This window comes from Desmodus rotundus, chromosome 13 (genome assembly GCF_022682495.2).
Source record: "Desmodus rotundus isolate HL8 chromosome 13, HLdesRot8A.1, whole genome shotgun sequence".
Lineage (NCBI taxonomy): Eukaryota > Metazoa > Chordata > Mammalia > Chiroptera > Phyllostomidae > Desmodus > Desmodus rotundus.
Genome location: NC_071399.1, coordinates 71,305,459 through 71,327,671, shown reverse-complemented (window position 1 = coordinate 71,327,671; position 22,213 = coordinate 71,305,459). Strand labels below are relative to the sequence as shown.

Genomic DNA, 22,213 nt, shown 5'->3' with positions numbered 1-22,213 from the left:
CAGTCAAAGGAGCACAAGGAAACTTCGGGGGAAATGCGTGTGTCCGTTATCTTCATTTTGGTGAGGCTTTCACGGGTATATATACACGTGTCAAAACTTAGAATATCGTACACTTTAAATATGTGCAGTTTAGTGTATGCTCCTTATGCCTCAATAAAGCTGCTATAAAGGGAATATTTGTTTTCATTTTGAGTGCTTTTTAACAATTTCATTTTGGCTACTCATTTATGTATAATCTCAGACATATTCTGAATAGCATATCACAATAGCAATTCTAACAATAGTTAAGTTTCACCTGTGTTTTATTCTCAAAAACTCCAAGCTGGTTTATATATTTAACCTGCTCAAAAAATACAGATCCTGAGAGAATTTCTTCCTTTGTTTTATTCACCATGTACATCATGAATAGTCTATTGTTATAGGAGCAATCTAATACAGGTGTACCTCAGAGAGACTGCAAGTTTGGTTCCAGACCAGCACAATAAAACAATTATTACAATAAAGCAAGTTGCACATTTTTTTGGTTTTCTAGTGCATATAAAAGTTGTGTTACATTATACTGTACTCTTTTGCTAAAAAACACTAATGATCATATAAGCCTTCAATGAGCCATGATCTTTTTGCTGGTGGAAGGTCTTGCCTCAACGTTGGTGGCTGCTGACTCCTCCAGGTGATGGGACCTGAAGGCTGGGTAGCTGTAACAATTTCTTAAAATAAGACAACAATGAAGGTTTATAGGGAACTGTTCCACACATGGGAAATGTAGCCCAGCTCCCCCCTGGAAAAGCCAGTGGGTGCGAGGTTCGGTAGGCAGGACCCACGCCCACGGACAGGTTCTCCCGTGCGGAATCAGGCCTGCATTGTACCTAGGCTGCTATGAGACTTGCTTTTGCTAAAACTCCCTCACCCTGGATTGAGGCAGCAAATGTTTACTGAGTATCTTTAACTTCCTAAAGTCTGTGCTAAACCTCCCAAGTATGGAGTGCAACCAGTTCAACCACTTTCCCCCTTGAGCTGTAACATCCTTCTCTTTGAAGTAATTAGCAGCATTCTCTCCTTTGTTGACTGTAAAAGGTAATCACCTACCATGAACCTGTGCATAGTAAATGAGGACCCAGAAAAGCAATAAAAGCCTGTCCAGGCAGGGGTCGGCTCTCTCTCTTGGGCTCTCTCTAGCCCTCTCGCGCTCTGTGACTTAGAGAGTGGTCATGCCGTCCCTTTTTCTCCACAGGATTTCTGGAGTCAGTGTGTATTTGTCTACTGCAGCCACAACACAGCATCCTGCCGGCCAGGATCCACATCAAAGGTGCTGCATTGATGAACTAATCCTTCCTTTCATAAGTGATTTCTCTGTCGCATGCGATGCTGCTTGATAGCATTTTACCCACGGAGGAACTTCCAAAATTGGAGTTAATCCTTTCAGACCCTATTGCTTCTTTATCAACTAAGTTTATGTGATATTTTCAGTCCTTTCTTGTCATTTCAACAATCTGCACAGCATCTTCAGCAGAAGTAGATTCCATTTCAAAATGTCAAATTACAAGTAAACTACAGAACAACCATTATTCAGAACCACCTGAATTCAACCTGAATGGAAATCCTAAAACCAGGGAATTAAAGAAGAAACCACCTCAAGACTGGTGGGAGGGGTAGAGACACAGAACAGGCTGATCCCACATCCATATGTGGTGGATAAAAACCTGGAGGGATATTTCAGGACCAAAGAGTTCCAGGCCCACACCAGGGCCCCCAGCCCAACGTTCTAGTGCCAGGAAGAGAAGTTCTTATAACTTCTGGCTGTAAAAACCAGTGAGGATTGAGGCTGAGGAAGATGGAAGCTTCTAGAGTCCCAGGCAGATCCTCTTAAAGGACCCACATATAGACTTGCCCTGACTCACTCCCTCTGAGCTCTAGCTCGGAGGCAGCCACTTGAAAGGCACCAGAGAGAAATGGAAAAGGACTGAACTGTCGAGCATCGTGGTGAGCGTTGGAGGGACAGCTTTCTCCCAGATAGAAGTGCTAGCAGAGGACATTGTTCCTGATGAACCCTCCCACCACAGAGCTGGCAGGTGAATGCCATGTTAGAGACTCCATCAACCTGGCTCACACTGTTCACTCCACCCTGGTGATTCCGTGAGGCCCTCCCCCAGCTAATTTTCAGGCCCACCCATGTTGTTTCCAGTAGCTTTTCCATATCAATGGCTTGACTTAGCTCATGCTTTAGATTTTTTAAAATTCTCTCAAACAAGCATCATTTGGCCTCTGAGTGTGCCCTAGCTCTGGCTAAGTGGCCCTGCACCCTGCACTAGCAGTGGCCAGCCTTGAATCACAGCTTGGCCTCACCTGGGCACCTCCAAACCCAGCACAAGCAGCAGCCATTTACAGATGCTTTGTAGCTTATGCCAGGTTGCCCTGGGCAGATCACACATGGTGCCTGACTTTGGCCTGTACCTCCCAGGAGGCCCCAGAGCCAGCACACCCAGTGGACAGCTTCTGACCACACTGAAGCACCACCACACAACCACCTCCACAAGTGACACGCTCAAGGGGCAGACTCAGCAGGCACCATAGTCCTGGTAAAATAAGCCCTGCTCTTTCAGGTAGACCCCTGCACAGCTGATCCTCCATGGTGGTTGAAGGTGGGTGGTCAGTGGTTATAGCCAGTCCCTGCTGATTGGCCTGGGTAAATCCCTCCCAGTGATATGTCAACAGCAATCAAGGCTCAACCACAACAGATGGGTGTACAGCCCACAAGGGGAGGGGTTGTGCACTTTGAGTGCCCAGCTTGGGCTATCAGGAAAGCTGGGCTACTGGACCCTACAGAACACTTACTACATTAGGCAATGCTACCACGCCAGTGAGACGTAGCAGCTCTACCTAGTACAAAGAAACAAACACAGGAAAGCTGCAAAAATGAGGAGACAAAGAAACAGGGCCCACATGAAAGAACAGAACAAAACTCCATAAAAAGAACTGAACAGAATAGAGACAAACAATCTACTAGATGCAGAGTTCAAAATACTGGTTATAAGGATGCTCAATGAATTTTGTGAAAACCTCAACAACATTATAAATAGTCAGAAATAAAGGATACAGTTATTGAAATGAAGATTAACTTACAGGGAATCAACAGTGCAGTGGATGAAGCCAAGAATCAAATCAGCAATTTGCAATATAAGGAAGCAAAAAACACCCAAGCAGAATAGCAAGAAGATAAAAGAACCCCAAAAAATGAGGAGAGTGTAAGGAGCCTCTGGGACAACTTCAAGTGTACCAACACTTGCATCATACGTGTGCCAGAAGGAGAGGAGAGAAAGAAATTGAAAACTTATTTGAAAAAATGACAGAAAACTTCCCTAACCTGGTGAAGGAAAGAGACATATAAGTGCAGGAAGTGCAGAGAGTACCAAACAAGATGAGCTCAAAGAGGCCCACACCAAGACACATCATAATTAAAATGCCAAAGGGTAAATAAAAAGAGAGAGTCTTAAAAACTGCAAGAGAAAGGCTGTTAGTTACCTACAAGGGAGCTCCCATAAGACTGTCACCTGATTTCTTAACAGAAACTTTGCAGGCCAGAAGGGATTAGCAAGAAATATTCAAAGTGATGAAAAGCAAGAACCTACAGCCAAGATTATTCTACCCAGCAAAGCAATCATTTAGAATCAAAGGTCAGATAAAGAGCTTCCTAGACAAGAAAAAGCTAAAGGATTTCATTACCACCAAATAGTATTATATGAAATATTAAAGGGTCTTCTTTAAGAAGAAAATGAAGATAAAAAATATGAACAATAAAATGGCAATAAATGCAAATCTATCAACAATTGAATCTAAAAATCAAAATATATGAAAAAGCAGAACAGAAACATAATCACAGATACAGAGAACATTTTGTCATTTGACAGTTGGGAGGTGGATTAGGGGGATGGTCAAAAAATGTTTAGGGACTAAGAAATATAAACTGGTTGTTACAGAATAGTCATGGGGATGTATAAATTACTGCATAGGGAGGATAGACAATAGTAGTTTAATCACAATGTATGGTATGAGATGGTTATGAGATTTATCGGAATGATCAGTTACTCAGTTATGTGATGTTTAATCACTGGTGTGTACATTGGAAACTAATGTAGTAATGTATGTCAACTGTACTTGAAAATAAAAAGTGATAAAAAAAGTAGATTCCATGTCCAGAAACCACTTTCCTTACTCATCCAAAAGGAGCAACACCTCATCTGTTCAAGTTTTATCATGAGATAGCAGCAATCCACTCACATCTTCAGGCTCCACTTCTAATTCTAGTTTTCTTGCTTTTTCCACCACATTAGCAGTTACTTCCTCCACTGACGTCTTGGAATCCCTCAAAGTCATCCATGAGAGTTGGAATCCACGTCTTCGAAACTGAAGTGATATTAATATTTCGACCTCTTCCCATGAATCATGGGTGTTCTTAATGGAATCTAGAATGGTAAATCCTTTCCCAAAGGTTTTCAATTTACTTTGCCCAGGGCAATCAGCGGAAATGCTGTCTACGGCAGTTATAGCCTTATGAATAGTATTCTTAAATAATAAGACTTGAGAGTCAAAATTACTCCCTGCAGAATGGATGTTGTGTTCACAGGCATGAACACAACAATGATCTAATTGTACACCTCCATCAGAGCTCTTGGCTGTCTAGGTACATTGTCGATAGCAATGTTTTGAAAGGAATCTTTTTTCCTGAGCAGTAAGTCTCAACAGTGGGCTTAAAATATTTGTAAACCATGTAGTAAACAGATGTGCTACCATCCAGGCTTTGTTGTTCCATTTACAGGACACAGACAGAGGAGATTTAGCATAATTATTAAGCACTCTAGGATTTCTGGAATGGTAAATGAGCATTGGCTTCATCTCAAAGTCTCCAGCTACATTAGGCCCTAACAAGACAGTCAGCGTGTCCTTTGAAGCTAGGCATGGACGTCTTCCCAACTATGAATGCCCTAGATGGCTGTTTCATGTAAATTGAAAATCTGTTCTTTAGTATAGCCACACGCATTAATTATATTGGATAGATCTTTTGGATAACTTACAAAGTCTGTCCAGAAACTATCCAGTCACATTATAAGAAAAATAGAGACATTTATTGATGAAGATACAGGAAACATTGTACATAGGGCAATGATGCCTCAGTCCCCTTCAAAGTAGGCACCTTGGGACCTCACAGAGTTCTCCAAATTACCATCAGGTGCTGCATTGTATTTTCCTGAATCTCACTGGTGGTCTAAAATCTTTTCCCTTTCAAAGGTGATTTTAGTTTTGGGAAAAGCCAGAAGTCTCAGGGCACCAAGTCTGGGCTGTAGGGCCCAGGGTCACCTGGGTCACCTGGGTGATTTGATGTTTTGCCAAAAAACACTTGCACGAGATGTGATGCATGAGTGGGCGCATTGTTGTGATGAAGCTGCCAATCATCAGTTGCCCAGGGCTGTGGCCTTCTGAATCGTCCAAATAGCTTCTGTGGGAGAATGTTCAAGCTTAATGCAAAATGTGATGCAGATGCGTTGTTCTACTCAGTCATTTTGAACGTGATGGCCACTCAGTACATGTACTCACTCAGCTGTGTCTGCCACCCCTACTGACTAGTACAGTAAAGTCATCGTTGTTCACCAATGGGCATTCCAGTCCACTCTCCTTGGCCACCAGGTTATGCAATGTCAGGCAAACCCTTCTTGTTATATTAACACGTTGGACTTTTCTGGACAGACTCGTACTCTAGCTTCTTTATCAGCACTTGCTGCTTCACCTTGCACCTTTATGTTAAGATGTCTTCTTTCATTAAACCTCAAGAAGCAACCTTCGATGCTTCAAACTTTTTTTCTGCAGTTTCCTTATGTCTTCACCTTCACAAAATTCAAGAGAATTAGGGCCTTTGTCTGGATTAGACTTTGGTTTAAGGCAATAATGTGGCTGCTTTGATCTATTCAAAGCACTAAAACTTTATCCATGTCCACGGTAAGGCAGTTTCATTGTCTTATCATTTGTGTGTTCACCAAATGCACTTTTAATTTCCTTCAAGAACTTTTCCTTTGCATTTACAACTTGGCCAACTTTTTGGCACAAGAGGCCTGGCTTCCAGTCTAGCTTTCTTGGCTCATGATATGCCTTCCCGACTAAACTTAATTATTGCTAGCTTTTGATTGAAAGCGAGAAACCTGCGATTCTTGCTTTCACTTGAACTTTTAGAGGCCACTGTAGGGTTATTAATAGGCCACATTTCAATATTGTAGTGTCTCCGGGAACTGGAAGGCCCCGAGGATATAAGGGAATGGCCACTTGGTGGAGCAGTCAGACACACATGATTATCAATTAGGTTCACTGTCTTATTGGGGCGTAATTCATGGAGCTCCAAAACAATTACCATAGTAACATCAAAGACCACTGATCACCGATCACCATAACAAATACAACAACAATCAAAAATGTTCAAACATCACCAAAATGTGACACAGACAAAGTGAGCAAATGCTGCTGAAAATAATGATACCAATGGATTTGCTCAATGCAGAGTTGTCACAGACCTTCAATTTGTAAAAATACAGTATCTGTGAAGGGTAAAGGCAAAATGCGATAAAAGGAGCTATGTCTGTAACATAATTTTTATGGGCTAGAAAAGAGTAAAATATATGGAATATTTCAAATTGTAATACTTTATTTTCAATCTTTAGGGAAATTATACACTCATTATAAAGCGTTTAATATAGGTTTACTGATTCTTTTTCCATATGTCTTATAAAAAAATTTAAACATACACAAAAGTATGCAACTGAGTAATGAACTGGAGGTATCCATCACCCAGCTTTGAGCATTACCCACACTTGGGGTTTTTTGTATTAAGCTCTCTTCCCCTCTTCCTTATGGACTATTTTAAAGCTAATTGCACATGTCATACCATTTCATATCACAAATATTTTAATATTTAAGTATTTTTCTCAATATTAGATAAGTTTTTTAAAAATTGCTTCATGAAAAGTTAACTATCATTACAATTTAATTCCTTAATTTCATTTCCTGTAATTTCCCCCTACAATTTGTATACGAGTGTGTACCCACTTAGAAATTACTATTTAAATTAACTAAAGTGCTCCAAGGTGGTTTTTTAAAAAAAATTTTAGCTTAAATATCTCATTTTATTTTTTACTGTATTTTTTCCATTACCATTTAGCCCCTTATACGCCCTCCCCCCTGCAATCAGCACACTGTTGTCCATGTCCATGAATGTTTTTTATTTCTTGCTTGATGCTCACCTGAGGGCAATTTTTCATTACTTTCAGGGAGAAGGAAGGAAGAGAGGAAGGGAGAGAGAGAAACTGCAATTGGTTGTCTTCCGTAAGCTCCAGGATGGGAATTGTTTTGCGCCTGGACTGGGATTGAACCTACAACCTAGGCATGTTCCCCCAGTAGGAATTAAACCCACAAGCATTTGGCTATGGGAATGACGCTCCAATCAACTGAGCCACACTGGCCAGGGCCAAGGTGGTTTTTTAAAAAAGTAATATACTGACACATTACAAGTTTATATGAATTTCGGCATTTGATTTTTTAAGAAATATTTTGGTAGGTTATTCTGAAATTAAAACTAAGACAAGGGGTCTATAATATATTAGCGAACAGAAGTTCATTTGCTATTTTAGTTATTTATTACTATAGCCTTCCGTGGTTTCACCCTGCAGTGTGCTGCAGCTGGTTTGTAGTTTTTAAGAGCTGACTGGTACATTTTTAGGAATTTTGTGAGCTGGTTGTTAAATACCACCATTGCTAAAACTTTATTTAGATCTAAAATAAAGTAAGTTTTATTTAAAAAGAAACAAATAATGAAAAAGTCATCAACTTTTAGTTACTTTACTATAGCTTACTATCATCTACGCTCTTGTGCTTATGGGTGTCTACTGTATTTGTGTGGTGGAAGCACTATGTAGCCGTATGCTCCCGAGCATCTTTTCCCTTCTTCCTGCTCCCGAGCATTATGTTGGCAGCTTGAAGTTAGGCACGGTTGGAATATTTTTCCCACAGAAGCAAATGCTACAAATCAGAGCCATCTCCCATACTCCTGCTTGGAGAGCTGGTTGTTCACCTTTGCCAGCACAACTCTGCTTCCACCCTGAGCATGAATTATGTCAGGCACTGCAGTATTATAAAAGATTTCTGCTCTTCCAAAATTTGAGCATAAAGATCCTCCTAATGTTATAACATTAATAGCACATTAATAGAGGGCAGTATAAAGACAGATGTGAAAGGCAGGTCCTTAAGAAAACAGATGAAGAATATATGGTATTAATACTTTTTAATATATGACTTTAAAAGGAAGACTAGGGAAGTGGCGTTTATGGTTTTAATTATTTTATCATTTGAATTTCAGCAGTACAGAACAATGTTAATTAGATGTGGACTTAAGTAGTAAGAGGACTGAACATGCTATGGAAAACCTATATATAAACCTTGAACAACAAGGGTTTGATGGGCAGGCTCACTTGTATGAAATTTTTTTTCAGTGAACATACAGTGAGCCCTCCTTACCCCTGAGTTCCATATCCCTGGATTTCCCATCCCTGCTTGGGAATCTGCGGTTCCAAGGGGCAACTGCCTGCATTGTTCTATGCCATTACATGTAGGGGACTTGAGCACCTGTGGATTTTGGTGCCTGTGTGTGTGCGGGGGTTCAGGGGGTCCTGTAACCAATTCCTAGCAGTTACTGAGGGACAACTATCTATAGTAAAGTTTTAGGGGGGGTCAAAAGTTACATGGGGATTTCCCACTGCGGGAAGGGGGACGTCTGCATTCCTAACTCCTACATTGTTCAAGGTTCAACGGTATATTCTTTAAATAGTACAACATAAGGCTAAGGAAAATAAAAAAATATAAAAATCTGATTTAAAAATATACATAATTTGGGAACTATCATATATTAAAGAATGTGAGAGCTAAAGTGTATGCCAAGTTAAGTGTGTTTAGTAGATAATGTGATTATTTTTTTATCAAATCAGTCAAAACCCAAATCTATTGCAACATTTTAAAAATGAGGCTTTAGTTAAAAACTTAAAATGCCACTGAAATTTGTTAAACTTGTTTTGCCAGTTGATGTTCCCAGAAATTAGAGCTCGGTCTGTCTAGCCTGCATTTATATTTAGTCTGGGCATTTAATCTCTCTTTTGATCTTTGTTTCACCATATACTATAAGTTGTTTCATAAGGCTTTAACATTAAGTTAGTTTCGTAAATTGTAAAATCATTTGGTACTACCGAACAGCTTATTTTAAAACTGCTCAGAAAATACACAAAGCAGTAACAAAGAACTAAGATGAACATTGTGATTCATTATATGTGTTTTTTTAAAGTTATTTACCTCTTGTGAAAGCTGTGTTACTTGGTCCTTTTGATGCTCCAGGTCTTTTAAAACCGACGAGTTTTGTTTTTCTAACTGAAGTACTCTTCTTGCTAAGTGGACACTAGGCAAATGAAATTAAAAAAATTAATATTAGAAAAGGGGAAAGCTATCTAAAATATTCAAAACGGGTTTGTCTGCTTGAAAATTGACTTACCATTTCTTAATAATATTTACATATTAACAGAAGAAACATGTAGTCAGAGTATTTTCAGATGTCAACAGTAAAGACCAATATTCCAACAATTAGGATTTTGAAAGTAACATTAAAATCTCCATAATCACATAACTGTCATATATTGATTAGAACAGTAATGGTTTCTATCCTTGTTACATTAGGATGCTTGGTTGAAAAGACCACAAGATACCAATTTACAGCTTTACTCCATTTTTACAAAAATTTCCCATTTATGAACAAATCAAGCAATTAGTTGAAACAGTAATAAACTGCACTTTGAAAAGAATCAGTGTTTACTTCAGACAACATGATGCATTTTCTAATACAAAACACAATAGATTTTTTATTGAAACTAGAGGTGGAAAAGATGTATAAAAAGTGAAAACGTTTATTGTACTGAGTGTAACCTTTAAATTTAGGTTATCTTAAGAATTTAAAATCACATTAAATATGAAATGTCCTAATTCCATTTTAAGAGACAAGATTAAAAACAAACTTCAGCTATAAAACCATTCCTTCTAACTACTGAGGGAAGAGGGAGTGGGGTAATTCTTTTAAAAACTACTAGTTATGTTCAGAAGATATGTTGCTCCAAAGCCCTCCCTGTAATTCCAAACACAAATTTCATATGTATCACATTTTCATTTGCTGTGAGTTGACCTAGTGATAACACCTGCAAAATCTCTTGGAATCCAAGAAGATAGGATGTTTTACCACAAAGAGAAGTACAATATTTTCTTTCTAAATAAAAATATAGGACAAAAACAATTCCATTTTCTGACATAAGATAAAGGAATGCAGACAAAACTCTGAAAATAATGTTAAATATCTTCTTACACATCTATTTCTAGAACTTTTTTTGTTTTTCCAAACAAAAATGATGAGTTCTGGTAAAAGCTTATAAAGTGAATTAGGTAGCTTCAAATGGCATATGATTTTGCCTTAATAATCAGCTGAAGTTAGAGATGGAAAAGACACAGTCCCTGTTTTTTGACAATCATTTTTTACAAAATATATCTTTATTGATGTAAAGTTTTATCTATATGTAACATATACCATGAAGTCCCCCCATCTAAAGCGTACAACTCAGTGGTATTCTGCACATAGAATTGTTCAGCTATCATTACGGCCTCACTGTAGAGCACTTTTACTAGGCACAAAGAAAATCTGTACCCATTAATATCGCTCCCCATCTGCCCCGCCCAGACCTAGGGAACCACTTTCTTTCCTTACAGATTTTTCTAAGGTGTTTACAGTTTGGGGATAGCCCCTTTCCCACCTCCTAATCTAAAATACACCAAGTTCTCTCAAATCTGAGACTAAAGTAAGATCTCTACAAATAAAATAAGTATTAATGGTAATTTTATATTAAGTTTATGTTTTAAATCTTTTAATTATATAAAATGTTTGCAAACATCTGTATTTAATACCATTAGCTTTGTGTTTTTTAGATTAACTTAAAAATCTTGACATTATCTTCATATTTTCCTTCTCTCTCATCCTTTACATATGGTCTGAAAAAGTCCTTTCTGTTTCTGTCTCCCACAAAACTTAGCATTAGGGTCTTTTTGTACATAGTAATTTCTCAATAAATGCACACTGAAGGCACAGACAGACCACACTTATGTAATGCTCAGCACAGAGAAATGAATACCATCAAATGCTCTTGCACAGAATCAGTTACAGATTAGATGAAATGGAAGAAAAAGGGATGCAAGAAAACAATGAGATGCAAAGGTCATCCATTACCTACATTCTGAAGAAGACAATGACTTGAAGACGTCAAGTTTAAAAATATAATGTAGCTCATAGGGTGTGAATGCCTTTTGGTTTGTTTGGAAACTGCATAATGCTCTTATGCAAATGTGGCGTGATACCACTTATCAATGTAAAATACTATGTGACAAACACACGAAATTCAATTAATTCTTTTTTTTTTTAAATCCTCACCCCAGGACGTGCTTATAGGTTTTAGAGAGAAGAGAGAGGGAGAGAGGGAGAGAGGGAGAAAGCCGTTGCTGTGACAGAGAGACATAGATTGGTTGCTTCCTGTCCTTGCCCTGACTGGGGACCAAACCCACAGCCTAGGTATGTGCCCTGAGCAGCAATCACACCCGAGACCTTCCAGTTCTCCATTTACCGCATGACGCTCCAACTGACTGAGCCACACTGGCCGGAGTTGAAGAAATTCTTGGTGTACTGGTGCTTAAGTCCTAACATCAGGGCTACCTCCTCCTACTAAGAATTTCTGTGATTTTGATTAGAGGATTCTAAATGAGAAAAATCAACTGTAAATATCAGGTAGATATCTTAGGGGTTTTTGAATTGGCTCAAAAAAGTGTTCTACAGTGTTCCGATTACTAGAATATAGTACTATTTCCTGAGCAAAACTTTTTAGGAACTGGTGCTGAGGGGAATGACTGTGCCTATTATTATGAAAGCTGATGTCGTTTATGATGCATAATTGTTATAGTAGGAAAGACACTGCGGTACGACTGGTCTCCAACTGATCCACTGATCATGTTTTAAATTCACTTCTAAGTCAGTTATAAGGACAGCAGAACACATCTCATAGACATATCAGAAATCATTTTAAGGTCTCAGGTTGCTCTAAATGACTTGTTTAACCCATGATGTTATAGGGAGAAAAAAAGGAAAAGAAAACAAGAATAAGAATAAAACATATCGTATTTTTTTCTTTAAAAATTATATATTTAAGCATATAGATCCTATAGGAAAAAAACAAGAAGTATAAGTTTTCATCATAATACTTACAATTAAGCAAAAATGATAAAAAGCAAATCAGCAATTTTTCCTTGATCATGAATATCAATGACTGTAGAAAAGCAGGTGAATTAGAAGAAACATTAACTAATTCAATAAGATATTCATGAGCACTTTCTTTTAACAATCATTTATTAAATGCCTATAATCTATATAGGTACTGGGAATACACAATTTCTAGCTGCAGGGTATAACATTCTACTGAGAAAGTTAGGCAATAAGAAAAATTATTGTAGTATGCTAAATACTATGAAAGGGTACACAGGAATGAAAACTAATGCTGACCAGGCTGGTAAGGAAGCAGGGAAATAGCATCCTGGGTAGAGGGAAAAGCATAAGGACGAGCTGCTGGAGAAAACTGTAAGCAGTATGCTACTGATGGATAAAACATACGGCGTGTACTGCGGGTTGAAGCCAGAGGGGTACAGGCAGGGCTATGTGGTGAAAGGCGCTGCATGACAAGCTGAGTTCAAATTTTAGCCTTACGTTGGTTAGGCATGACATGATCAGATCTGCACTTGAAAGAGTCCTCTTTCAATATTGTGGAGGATGACTCAGAGAAGGAGGAAGATGAGACAATTAGAAGGTTAAGGTCATAGTTTGGACCAGTGGTCTCCAAAAGTAGTTATGTGCAAAGTAATCCGTTGGAGTGTGGGAAATATTATTTATATTTATTTTAATATGTACCTTTAAGTTTTGATTTTCTGTGTAGGTTTTACACAGAAAAGGTAGGTTTTATAATGCATAATGTATTAGTTATATGATAATACATGCATGTAACCTATAAATAAATATAAATACATATATATTGGTGGGTGTTTTGCTCAATTTTTTTTCCAATGGGGATTCATATCAAAAAGTTTGGAAACCACTGGTGTAGGCCAATTTTGTCCAACAGAAATATGGTGTAAGCCACACACATAATATTAAGTTTTCTAGTAGCTACATTAAAAATAGTACAAAGCCCTTATCTCACATGATATGAAAAAATTAACTCAAAGTAGCTCAAAGACCTAAATACAAGAGCTAAAACAGAGAAGTAAATCTTCATTAACATGCATTTGGCAAAGGATTCTCAGATATGGCACCAAAAGCACAAGCAACAAAAGAAAAATTAGATAAACTGAATTTCATCAAAACTAAAGTTTTGTGCTTCAAAAGACACCATCAACAGAGTGAAAAGGAGAAAAATTCAAAATATACATCTTAATAAGGGTTTTGTATCCAGAAAAGACAAATTAGAGCATTCACAACAGTGCTTGCCTGCGCGAAGTTCTAAACAATTGCACGCGTACAACTTCGTACTCCTTGTACTGTGAGTTTCTTAGAGAGTATTGTGACTGGGTTGGAACACATATGAATTATCAGTTTTCAAACATTCCTCTTGAAAGACTGTACAAGTTCAAATTCTCATAAACTAGTTATAACATTCTCCAAGAACAGGGATTTCTACTTGCTTTGTTCTCAGCACACAGGGGGAAGCGAGTCCGCAGACAGTTCTCGGAGAACCACCGGGAACGAGGCCCTTGCAGGCAGGTGCTCAGCTTCTAACTGCAAGTGGCTGTAATACATTTTGATTCAGAATGTCCTCCAAACTGTTTCATCGTGGGGGAAAATTAAGAGAGGGCAAGATCTACCCAGGTAACATTTGAATTCATTTTTGTTTTTTTTTCAATTATTTTATAAAAATAAAATAAAACTAGAAAAGTTGATAAAACTCAGGGTTTAAACCCCTCAATACATATTAGGTAAGTAATATCAAGTGTGTCAGAGGTAAGAAAATTCTGGATTTAGACATCACATTATTTCCTTGTATTTAAAGAGTAGCCACTTCATTGCACAGAAAGTTACAATTATTCTCTTAAAACTTTTTAAAAAGTAAAAACTCACTTCCCTCTACAGTTATGAAACATGAGTTCATATGTTCAACAACCATATTAAAATTCACTATCAAACTCACGACTTGAATTTCAATTTAGTGCTAAACTATGGACTTTCAGGATTTTCGTCAGGTGGGTGTTTGGCTTTGAAAAGGAACCAAACTTTGAATGTGTTGCCTCCACGGATGGAAAGGCCCCTGCAGCTCCTTGGGAGGGCTGGGGGGTCTGGGTGAGGGGAGGGCCGAGAGGAGCCACCGAGGAGGCTTCTCTATACATTTGTAAAATAAATAACACTGGATCATCTCCCCAACTTCAAACCAATAAAATCATCTTGTGACACGGAAGGGTGCCTTTAATTAGACCATCAGCCAAGAAAGGTGCTTACTTGCTACCTGGCCCAAAAAACTGAGAGGTACAAACTGCGTTTGAGATGCGTCACAACTGGAATCCTGTGTGCGTGGCCCCAGGTGCCACCACACCCAAATAAGCCATTTCCTGTGTGTCCTAATCGACCTCCTAAATCTTTAAATGTGGCATGTCGTTGTGGCGGGTGATATGCTGTTATAGGTGGGTTCTGTTAGATATCTTGGGTATTAGACATTGGAAGAGAGGAGGGGGAGTTTAGTGTAACTGAAATCAAAGCAAGACAGATGAAGCATTGTAACTAGAGTATATGTCTCTTTAAGTACAATGCATATAAAATAAAGACAAATCCTTTCCACATTCTTTATGAGTAACTATGAAGACATCCTGGGAAAATGACTCTTGCTAAAGGTTATTTATTTATCTTTTTGCGCAGAACATCCTGAACGCCTCAAGAAAGCACTACTTTTACACGCGATCTACGGAGACGCTAAAGTAGGTATAAAGCACAATTCTCCTTTGTAATTACATTATTTGCCATGTGATTTTTACCTGTCAAGATTAAGACTCATATCAACTGAAACTAATAAACAGAGTATGGTTTTGTATTTAAATTTTTAACCAACATTTCACCAGTTATCTGGTAAAATTATTCACGTAGAGTTCTCTCTTTGCTCTCTTACCACTTCTTGGCTCCACAGGAAAGTGACTCCCTTGGCTCTGTCAGTGATGGTCAGTTCATCCAATTAATTACATACAATTTCATAATAACTAGCCCAGCCAGCGTAAGCACGGCAGACCTCTGTTTGCATCTAAGACGTCAAAGCACAACGGGGGACTGAGGCTCCGTCCTGAACCCCTCAATGGTTCTCTTAGCATTATCGAAACTTAACAGCTGGCGTTTCAAATCTTTTTCGGTTCTGGCAGGTCAGAGTTCTGTCTCTATAAGCATGGCATGAACAGTTTCTTAAAAGGGCACATTTGCCAGAATGATTCCAGCTTCAGAATGCTTCGTGTTGGTTCTTGCACTGCCTGCTCCTGGCAGCTGCTGAGGACTAAACAGTGGTCTCATGCTGATTATCTACGTTATGTGAGTCTTCCTATAGTTTCACCCATAGGTCTGAACTTTCAACTTGATCATGAACAGACTAGAATTCACTTTTTAAAGGACCAGTCCTAAAACCAACTCATATGAAATAAGCACAGCTTTCCCGAAGGACAAAAATAAGAACTCAGTCCTGGTCGGGTCGGGTGGCTCAGCTGGTTGGTGCTTCATTACACACACACACACACACACACACACACACACACACACACACGGTTGGGTTCAATACCCGGTCGGGGGGCATATAGGAGGCAACCGATTGATGTTTCTCTCTCACATGGATGTGTCTCTGCCTCTAAAATCAATAAAAATATATCCTTGGGTGAGGATTAAAAAAGAAAAGAAAGAGAACTCATACATATGAGAACAAAGGAAAGGAAAACAAATTTCTGTTACGCACAAAAGTTTGCTAGAGGAAATAAAAGTTTCCCCTGCTTTATTTTTTCCTTTGTTATGAAGCTCAATCAACTGTGAAAATTTCAACTTCAAGTACTTTATAAAACTAGACAGAAACCCAAATAAAAGGCCTATAGTATGCAGTAAATCTTGCAATTTGAAAGGTTTGAAAACCTCCAGAGAAGTCTCTTTAGGCAGACCTGCCAAAACAAACAGAGAAGCACACACTAAGGCCATGTTAGTGCCTGGGTGTTACCCAGGTTAAGGAGCATAACCAAAACATGTAACCAGAAAATCTTGTTTGCTATTTTCAAACTAATCATGACCGAAACAAAAACATTACTTCAGATTCTCAAGTTTAGTCAAGTCAAGAAAGGCCCATTTTATTTTAATCTACTTTAATTGTATAAGCCCTTTCAACTTTCCACAATGTTGGTCAGAAAGAGTTTAACACTCTTTAATTTAGTTATTGCCCCTATCTGTATTGAAACTTCAAAATGCGAGTAACCTTATTTACTAATTACAATGTGTTTTTTACAGGCATTTTTGGGAGTTATTTTTCAAAGTAATTTTGAAAAGTTAGTTTTGCTACTTCTTTATAGGAGACTGGCAATACAGTATGTCTTAAGAAACTGATTGGTATCAAAGAAAGTGAATCCCAAACCTAGTTTCATAAACAAGGTGTGTCCCTACTAATTATTTCAAGAGGCCTCATTAAAGTTTTAAAACAAAATTGTTACAAATAAAAACTCAAATTGTGCCTAGTCAAAGTTTTTTGAACACTGACTTTTGCTCTAAAATCACCTATGCAATTTACTTAGAGAAACATTAATTGGCACAACAAACATACACTTATTGAACTCTATGCCAGGCACTTTGAACTGTGCATCCATTTTCTCATTTTAATGGAATAGTTTTATCATAATATTGCTTGGGTAGCAATAGGCAACTAGTAAAAAATTTCAGTGGCTATCCAATTTATTAGCATCAAAATGGCACTCAAAAACAGAAGGCCTAAAAATTAAAGTTTCGCATAACCAATAAAATTTACATTTTTAAAGAATATTCAAAGACATAAAAATATGTTCAGGGTAGAATTATAAAATAAAAAATTCTAAATGATATACAATAATATATCCTAAATATGTAAGCAAAACATATATCTGTACACATTTTTGAATAGTATCTCTGAATGGCAAAATTACCAGGAACTTTCCTAATTTTCTAAAACAAACCTGTATTATTTTTATAATCAGTAATCCCCCCATTAAGTGTTACTAAAATAACTAAATCCGATTGTTGAATATATGAGATTTTAAATCAAATTTAGTATGAACAGGATATATTATGTAGTAGCTAGAAAAGAGTTCCTCTGAAATTTTAATATATTTTGGTAAAGACTGAGGTATAATGAAAACTTCATTATGCAAATATTTCATTTACTGTACTACCTGAGCTGTTCTATAATACAGCTTAAGTTTCCACAGCCTTAATCCCAAATGTGAAAATTAAATATAGATTTTCTCAAAGGCTATATTGCTTTTACCTTAAATTAAACTTGAACAGAGCACAAACCTATTGACTTCTTTACAGGTAGCCGCTAAGAAATCAAATATGGACTCTGCACCCTTTGGACATGCATCAGACCCTAAACAGGAATCTTCTGTGCCACTGATCAATTTTGTACATACAGTAGGCACTCAATAATAGTTGCTGAATGGATGGGCAAAGGAATGCATAAATGCCCTCTTTGCATATCAAGATTTACTTTCCCTTCTCTCAGTTTAGATGACCTGAGAAGCACTTCCTCAAAATAACCCTCTGGTTCACCATGAGAAGAATGCCTGGCACCAGCTGGTAGGAGATATTAATAGTATGCCCATTAGGCACTTGTTCAAGGCACAGAGATAGCTCAGTGATAAAATCTTTAGAAGTTATTTTTTTTAGAAGTATTTGGACAGTTAACATTATCTAACTGTTGGAATATGAATCAGTTGTGGTTCCTTAAATCTTTACTCTTAATTTTAAGAAATCCACATTGGTGTTGGAAATTTCTTTAAAAAATAAGCAATAATTGCTTTCATTTTGGAGGAAGTCAGTATTTGGGCTAAAGAAAGAAAGCTTACAATAGCAAAATTCTTCTCTCTTTTTTTTCTGTGACAAGATTCTTTTGAAGGATTCAGATGCTAAGGTCGAGAAGAGAGGTACTGCCTGGGTACTCAGCAGGTTAGAGTGCAGTCCCAACTCTGCGAGGCTGCAGGTTCCATTCCTGGTCAGGGCACGTGCAAGAAGCAACCAAGGAATGCATAAATAAGTGGAACAACAAATCGATGTCTCTCTCTCTCGAATCAATAAAAGTAAATAAAATAGAGAAGAGAGTGGACTTGTTCCTTCAAATTTCAATATTTGGTATTATAGTGATCATTTACCACTGATAAAGAAGTCACTTGTCCACAAGCCTATGTTTTTATTCCTCTCTAGGCAGCACAATGCTCACAAACAGAGATGTGCTGAAAACGACAAAGTATCTTAGGTCACCTTTAAGTGATCTTTGGAGGGACTTGGGGAACAATGGGAATGGGATGGGACTATAACCAACTTTTTAAACAATACATAATCTAGAAATTCTTATATCTTTACTAGATAGAATGCACCATTCTAGCTACAAATGGGTAGTTGCTACTAATCTATACTGATCTAAAATTTTCCAGATATGTAGTTTAAGCAGCAAGTGACAAATTCTAAGCACCCTTTTACTTCTCATAAAATGGCCTATATCTTTCATCGCTTTAGATAGCCGTAGAAACATATTACTCTCCAGGTCATTGCTTCAAAGTTTCTACAAAAGTTTGGTGTTAGGATGGATTGTTTTTCTTAGTGTGTAATGTCTCTAAAGGTTTAAATCAATTCATGTTAAAATAAAAGCGAAAGAAACAGGTCTGAGTCCTCTAATTCTCACATGAGGAGACAATTCTACCAGGTATCTTACAAGGTAGAGATGGTGGGGAGTAAACAAGAATAAGATGTAGTTGCTGACTTTGAGGAACTTTGCATCTAGCTGAAAAAACATTATGGGAAATGAGAGCTAATCAGATAAGAGAAATGCTCTATTATACAGTGTAAAGAAATCAGATGTTTACAGGCAGAGATATATACTACTCTCATTCTGTGTAAAAAATCAAATAAAGGTGGAGAGCTAGGGCCACATGGAAGGACTTAGAAGTCTGGAAGAAATATTTTGACTTCATGTGATAGTGAACGGGGCAGTGAGATGTTTTTGTAAAGCAGCGTGAATTTAGGTCAGCTAAAGGAGTTAGGTCAACCAGGACACTGATTAATAAAGTTCAACTTTCTCTCAGCATACTTTAAGCAATATCTCACAAGATAACTAGTGGATCTTTCAAAATTATCTTGATCTGGCCCTGGCCGGGTAGCTCAGTTTGGTATAGCACCGTCTCAACACACCAAGGTTACAGGTTTGATCTCTGGTCAGGGCACATGCAAGAATCAACCAATGAATGTGTAAATAAGTGGCACAACAGATCGATGTTTCTCTCTCTCTTTGAAATCAATAAATAAATATTAAATTTTTTTTCTTGGTCTTTAAAAAGTCTTTTATAATTTCAGTTTACAATATTTATACTATACTTCTCCTGATCTCTCTCTTTTGTTCTTTCGAGTATATCTCAAAGAATGTAGGCCAGTGAATAAAAACAAGAGGAAAAAAAGTGAAGAATAATGAATTAATTTAAACTTGAAAATTACTGGTACAAAAGCATTTGACTTGTAACTCAACTGAAATTAATGTGAAAATAAGATGGTATCATTATCACTGAATCTAATTCTGGAAAAATTCGAACGTATGCTTCTATTCTGTGGACCATTAAACTCACTTATAAATCATAAAATGCATGATTATTACTTACTGTGTTTTATTGTGCGAGCAATTTAATATTTATGCATACTAAGAATAAAATAACTTTACTTTGTTATGCAACTCAGCACATTATCAAAAAGCATAATGTGATTACATTTAGCTCAGATAATAAGTAAAACAAATACAGATCGATTTTACCTTTGTTTTAGTCGTCTTTTGGCTGTTGTGGGAACATTAGCACCATAGCCATAGGAAAAAAGAACCCTTTCAGCCTCATCTTCATTTTCAACTGGAAAATATTAAAAGTATATGATATAAAATAACTTTTCCTCTTAAGCACAGTAGAAGTAAAAATAAATCATGGTTACAACCATGAATTAGGGAGCATAAGGACATTAAAAATGTGTAATCTTAAAGAGGCCATTTGTAAGCACGAGCGTATTTCTTAGAGTATGTGCTTGCTTGGATTTGTTCCATTCGCTTTGAAAAGGTATAAAGGATTGCATCATACGACATTAGTTTTTCTTATTATAAAGCATAATAACACAGATGTGTTATTCTAAATGACTCAAAGCCTTTCTCCATGAAAATATGTAATTAGGAAAAAGTAATAACATCAATCTTATTACTTTTCTTCTTGATAAAGAAATGACTTTTTAATTAGAGAAGATGTTCATTATTTTATCAGAACAACTTTATCTTAACTTGTAATAAAAAGTAAGCACTTAAATAGGATGCTCTGTGAAGAAAATGTGCAGTACAAAGAATGTATTGATGGCCTTTTTTTTTTAATTACTAAAAAGGTCCAGCAAAACCATTTTCCTCTAAATTGTGCTGTTGTCACACCACTTCCCAAAAGGAATTCTAACTAACAGGTTAAGATTTCATGGTTAAAAAGTTTAAATGAAAGGATAATTTTACTGTAAATTGGGATTAAAAAATTTAATCAAAGGCCACAAATTTACCAGCTCAAATAAAAGCAGTCAATGACATATTAACAATTCTATAGTTTTAATCATCAACAACAGAATTTTTAATGTCAAAAAAGAAATTTACTCTTAGAAGTCTTTCAGATTTAAAAGAAAGCCACATATTTTCCATTAGTAAGTGAGGCTGACTACATGCAGGCCTGTCACTATAATACGCGCTTCTTGGTTGATTTATCCTTCTATAGTAGAGTACAAATTTTAGGGATGTTCCCAAGTGTTTTCCTTCAATTGTGTCCCGTTTCCCAAGGTGAACCAAGATTAGTGTTCAGAGGTACAACTGTTAGCTGTGCAGGACATAGGGAACTAGGGGAGACACACCATTGGCAATAGGGTTACCCGCTAGCACAACTTCAGATCCAAATAGAGTTCTCCGATTCACCTCCACCAGAACCAGAGCTGGCCTTACATACCTCTCCTACTCTTGTCTCTCTTCAATAGTGCTAAATTGAGAAGGGAGAGGGGTGTATTTAGTTAACATCTTTGAAACAGCATCAGTTAGATATTGATGGGCATCTTAAATTTGAGTTTAATAGTTATTAGATTAATTATTCATGGGATAGCTATACTAGTGGTGATTTAATTCTATACAACATGGTATATGGCAGTAAAAAGATATGACTGTGTCTTGGAAGCACGGAGCAAGTGTATCTCAGTGCCCTTGTTCTTCTCATGCTAAAGGATTAGGAAAGTGTGCAAAGACTGACATTCATAGAGAAGGTGCAGGAGGGAATCACATGAGTAGAGTCACAGAGGTGGGAAGTTTTAGTAATCGTGAAACAAATGGCTGGAGTTAGTCTGGAATGCAAAGGTAGGTTTAGTTCTAACTGTGAATGGGACTTGTTTGCTAGGCTAAGGAGTATGAAATTTATTTTACAGTCAATAAAAAAATTAATGCAGGTAGGTGGCATGACCAAGAGATTTCTGTTGTTGATGCTGATATTGTGGGAAAAAAAAATCCAATAACAGGGAAAAAGATGGCCTAGACGGGTAGCACAAAGGACTCCTCCTAAGTCGCACTAGTAATCAGTTGACACATGGTCCACAGTAGCAATAGAGGATGGAAAAACAGAACTTGGATTCTAGATGATGACACACGTGTGAAGGTGAGATGGGCCACTAGGTAGAACAGGGGAGGAATCAAGACTGACAAAATCTAGTTGGGTAATTAGACAGACTTTATTACCAGATTAATACAAGAAAATTAGTAAGTTTCAGGGAGGGAAGAGA

The 22,213-nt window shown here is 37.3% G+C and overlaps 1 protein-coding gene across 2 annotated transcripts in view; it reads right to left on the bottom strand.

The window, feature by feature from the left end:
• PIBF1 (progesterone immunomodulatory binding factor 1) overlaps window positions 1-22,213 on the bottom strand; it is a 174,659-nt gene that overhangs the window by 51,845 nt on the left and 100,601 nt on the right. For both annotated transcript variants that reach the window (XM_024569113.3, XM_024569121.3), the window contains 2 exons: window positions 20,196-20,286; window positions 9,376-9,478 (listed from right to left, as the gene is read on the bottom strand). In XM_024569113.3, the coding sequence (XP_024424881.2) occupies window positions 9,376-9,478; window positions 20,196-20,286 (194 nt within the window). The remainder of the gene's footprint in view (window positions 1-9,375; window positions 9,479-20,195; window positions 20,287-22,213) is intronic.